At 42.4% G+C, this 4,528-nt stretch overlaps 1 protein-coding gene across 2 annotated transcripts in view; it reads left to right on the top strand.

The window, feature by feature from the left end:
* Positions 1–4,528, top strand: part of LOC105299831 (uncharacterized protein C1orf112) — a 46,351-nt gene that overhangs the window by 37,394 nt on the left and 4,429 nt on the right. For both annotated transcript variants that reach the window (XM_023537585.1, XM_023537584.1), the window contains 2 exons: positions 2,298–2,483; positions 4,261–4,383. In XM_023537585.1, coding sequence (XP_023393353.1) covers positions 2,298–2,483; positions 4,261–4,383 — 309 coding nt within the window. The remainder of the gene's footprint in view (positions 1–2,297; positions 2,484–4,260; positions 4,384–4,528) is intronic.

Here is a 4,528-nt window from a genome sequence, read left to right as displayed (position 1 = left end):
CTTCTGCGATTCTCGCATGGACACGGGCTCGGGGACCACTGATTAGGGAGGGGGTCACAGGCCTTGGTTTGAGCCCTGGCTTAGTGTGACCTCGGGCACGTCATCCTTTCTGAGCCTCAGTTTCTCTGTCTGCAAAGTGGCAGATGTGCGTGACTATTTTGGAAAGTTTTGTAAGGACTTAGAGACAATATATGAAGACACTAGCATAGCGCCAGTGTGAGTGGCACTCGGTAAGTGCCGGGAGCTCTTTCCAACCACAGCCCTAGAGTCTGCCAGGCACCGGGGGACCACCCCGACCTCCTAGCCCTCTTCCCTGCGGTGTCTCTGAAGCGAGGAGCGCCCAGGCTTGGGGACATGCAAGGGCTGCCGTGCTCTCCCTGAAACTCCCCCAGTTGTCTGCTCCAGGTTCCCTCTAAGGCCGGACGCTTGATTGCTGGCCTGTCTCCAGCCCTTCCTGCGGGCGTGGGGCTCGGAGGCGAGAGGGTCTTACCCTGTCTTCTCACTTAGAAAATAGGGACAAAAGGATCCTTTCCCAGGGTTGTGAAATTTTAACGTTTAGTATAAAACAACTCAGAACAGAGTAGCTTTGTGTGAGGCCAGTTAGCTTTGGTAGAAATAAAATAGACAAACTCCATTTTCAGACGTTTTACATATGTCTCAGTTGTCTAAATTTTTCCCAGTGATTGAGGCTGTTGGATATGTAAGTTATGGACAAATGAGGGGTTACTTTTAATGTTTTCCTTCAGTTTTCAAATACTGATTTCCTGCTGTGGTCAAGTTACTGTATTCCTGTTTTATAGAAACGAGACAAAGTACAAGGAGGTTATTTCACTGAGGGGAAAGGATTTAATATACCCGATAAGCACACTGATAATTGTGCTACCATTTTTACGTAAAGTTAAAGTTTCTATACTTGCATTTCGAGCCCACTGGTGTATTTTTTATCCTCAGGTTTAAGGAGGGACATCCGATTCTCTGAGAACTAGTCCCTAAACTCCTTCCGAACTCCTGTCGGCACTGGCAATTTCACATCTTTAAAATTCGTGTTGCGACCAGGGTTTCCAAACTCAGTAGTGAATAAATAAATGACTTATTCTGTGTAACGGATATCGGCAGCCCCTCCCCTTTCACGTTGTCCGAGGCGTTGTCATTTATAGTTTCTGCTTTGGGACTTTATCGTAAAGGAGGGTCACGTGTGAACCGATGTCTAGCAGTTGGCACAGTCCCTCGCCTGCCTGATGCACTGTGGACTCACAGAGCTGCTGGTCATGTTGGACATGGCTCATCGCGGGGTCCGTCTTTCTGGCTTTAGCCGCTGTCCCGGAAGGTAGTCACGTGATTTCTCCCTTGTTTTGACAGCTAAGTATTTTCTTCAAACAAAACGAAATCCAAATATAAATGTAGTATATAACACAAGAAAGGTTCTCTGTCAAATTTAACGTAGTGGACTTTTTTCTTTTCACTTTTGATGTAGGAAAATTTTCCAAATAACAAGTAGATTTTGGATACTGTAAAATATATTAGTTCTTAAAAAAATTACATTAATATACTTTCTGGTTGGAATGTACTTAATTTACTAATTAAGTGCATCATTGTTTTTGCTGTTTTTCTACCAGAAAGTAATACTGTAACCTTTTTAAGAACTTCAGTGTTCCATTTTTATCTAGTCTGTTGATGCTTCATTTTAACAAAACAGTGCAGTTTTTCTGTTACGTGGCCAGTGCTGTGACTTATTTCTGGTGTAATGGATTTGCCAGCCACGTGGTTCCAGACTGGCACCTCACATTTAGGAAGCGCGCTTTGTAGGCTCTCTGAAGTGGGGCCGAGCCAGCCCGCCCACTGGAAAACTGGCCCTCTGCCCTGTGCTGCTTTAAGGCCTCTGCTGCTGTCCGCCAAGGTGACAGTAAGCCACAAAGGCTGACCAGACCAATCTAGTTGGCATGTTTTGGAATATTAACTTTTGACTTAACCGTACAAGGCGATGAGTAAATTCTTAGGGAAATGATAGACTTACTGGGAAGGATCCTAGTAAAATAGCTGACCTGATTAATGATGAAACACGTGCTTTAACGTTTCTTAATGCACCTCGTACTGCGCTTCACTTAAACCGTGTTTTTCATTTTGGAAACATGCAATGACGGCAAAAAATAACGCATGTTCATTTAAGTTACCTTGGCCTGGATACTTCTATTCAATTAAAAACTTAAAAAATCTTAAATATGGAAGCGAATGCTTAGCTTTTGTGCATCCATTCATCAGACTGTCTAACGTTACTCTCATTTAACAATCCATTTCAGGTGGAGTTTATCCAGAACTTTCCCCCAAAAGCAGCAGGAAACCTGCCGCTGTGGCAGTGCATTTCCTTCCAGGCGTTACCTTCTGAGCTGAGGGAGCAGACTGCCCGCGAGGTCGCCGGACTGGGCACTGCGCAGTGCAGGAAGTGGCTGAGCAGCACCCGCACCTTGGGGGAGCTTGACTCTTTGGTAAGTAATGTGTTGGACTGGCTTGATTCATTTCGTAGCTGTTCACTGAACCCCGTTTTAGGAACTGGGGTGGGTTGTAATGAGATGGGCAGGCTTGTGCCCTCAGGTGAGCGCCTCGCAAGATGTTCAGATTTCTGCATTGAAAAGGTCCTGAGAAACGTACTGTGATCTTGATTGATGTCAATTTCACTGGGGGGGGGCGGGGGCGGGTGGTGTCTGAAGCTTAAGACACATTGGAGCAGGGGAACCCATCCTGAAATACTTTATTCGTAGTCTTTCTGCTGACACATCTCTGGGCTGGGCACACATGATCCTGTTTGCTGAACTACAACTCCCATTTCATGCAGCCCTGGTCTGAGTCTTTACCTTTCTATTTAGAATGCTCCCTCATAAAACAATGGAATGAAAAAGAAATTCATCTGTAAGAAAAAAAATGATTTTGAAAAGTTGACTATAGTGCATATAGTTGGCGTTCCAGTTCGGTGTTTATTTGCTCATTCATTTATTCAAACATTTTGAGTGATTTTATGTGCCAAGCTCTGTTCTAGGGATTGGAGGTATATCCAATCCCTAGAACAGAGCTTGGCACATAAAACGAAGCAAGAGCTTGGCACTTGGAACGAAGCAAACAAAAATTCCTACTCGTACATTCTCGCTTAGCTAGACAGTAAAATAATAAATGTGTATATCAGTTTGTGGTAAGTGGAGAAAAGCAAGGCTGGGGACAGGGTACTCAGAGGGTTTGGGGACCTATTTGTAATTTTAAATTACAACTTCACAGTTTTCTCAGGCCTTATATTTCCATATGGAGTGTAAATGTTCTGATAGTCTGTTATATAATGTCACTTGACACTAATTAATCAAGATAATTTAAAATATTGACACGTATCCAAGGAAATAAAAGTATTCATGTGCCTTTATTTTGAGAAAACTATTGAATGCCTAGTTAGGAATAGGTTAGGCGGTTCAGGTTTTACATTTATTGTGCACTAATTTCTATAGTAAAGATAAAAAATCTTTTAGGTAAAATAAAAGCACCTATTTTCTAAAATTGAATAAGACTTTGATCTACCACCAAAATTTTAGTTCGGCAGGTCATTTAACATGTTTAATTGTAAAAGGAAATAGGCAAACCGTAAATACAGAGCTGTATGGTCATCACAGAAAATTGCGGTTGTTGACTCACGATGGGTGGACAGCCTGAGACTGATCCCTGCGTCGCCGTCTGGCCTTCGCGTCCCTCCCACCCACCCCAGCCAGACTCCTCCTGGCCAGAGAGGGGGATTTGGTATGTAGATAAGAGCGAGTCCAACATAGTCCTTAAGTAGTATTTGCTTATTGAATGCAGTTAAGGAATTGTAAAGATTGATTATAAAACAACAGTGAAAATTTAGTAACTTAAATAGAGAGCTAGGTGCATAGTATGAAGAAAACAGCATTTTTAGTTGATGAATATAAAAAATTAGCCTGACCGTACTATTTGTATCACATCTATTAAAATACAATGCTATTTTCATTTTGTTACTAAATTTTCCTGTTAAAAGAAAAAAAAGTTTATTCAGAAAAATAAAGTACATAGCTCTGTATTAAGGAAAATTAGTTTAATAAAATACATTTAAAGAAATAGGCGAAAAGATGGTTTTGAGTCTTAGGAACATAATTCTGTAAGGTTTTCACGAAGACGTATAAGTAACTTACAGTGTCTGGGGAACTGGGCCGCCAGCTCTTTCAGGCCGATTTCTAAGCCCAGGTCCTTCCTCTGTGTCTCTCCCCTTAGAACACAGTGCTCTCTGCTTTGCTGGCTGTGTGTCATTCTGCTCGTGAAGCTCTGGACATTGGACAGCAGGCTGCAGTTATCGAAGTTGGGAGTCAGCTCTGGGCTTTTCTAAGCACTCACCTGGTAAGGAAAGCAACTAACTGGTCATTTCCCCAGAGAACAAATAAAATAGGGAGGAGTATGGTACTGAAATTTCCCTATGAAAGGCATCTCATTTCTTTAGATGCTGGTAGCACCTGCGAATAGAACTTAAAATGCGTTCGTATTC

Source organism: Pteropus vampyrus, unplaced genomic scaffold (assembly GCF_000151845.1).
Source record: "Pteropus vampyrus isolate Shadow unplaced genomic scaffold, Pvam_2.0 Scaffold194, whole genome shotgun sequence".
Classification (NCBI taxonomy): domain Eukaryota; kingdom Metazoa; phylum Chordata; class Mammalia; order Chiroptera; family Pteropodidae; genus Pteropus; species Pteropus vampyrus.
Note: the sequence above shows the minus strand (reverse complement) of the source record. Positions and strands in the feature narration are given on the sequence as shown.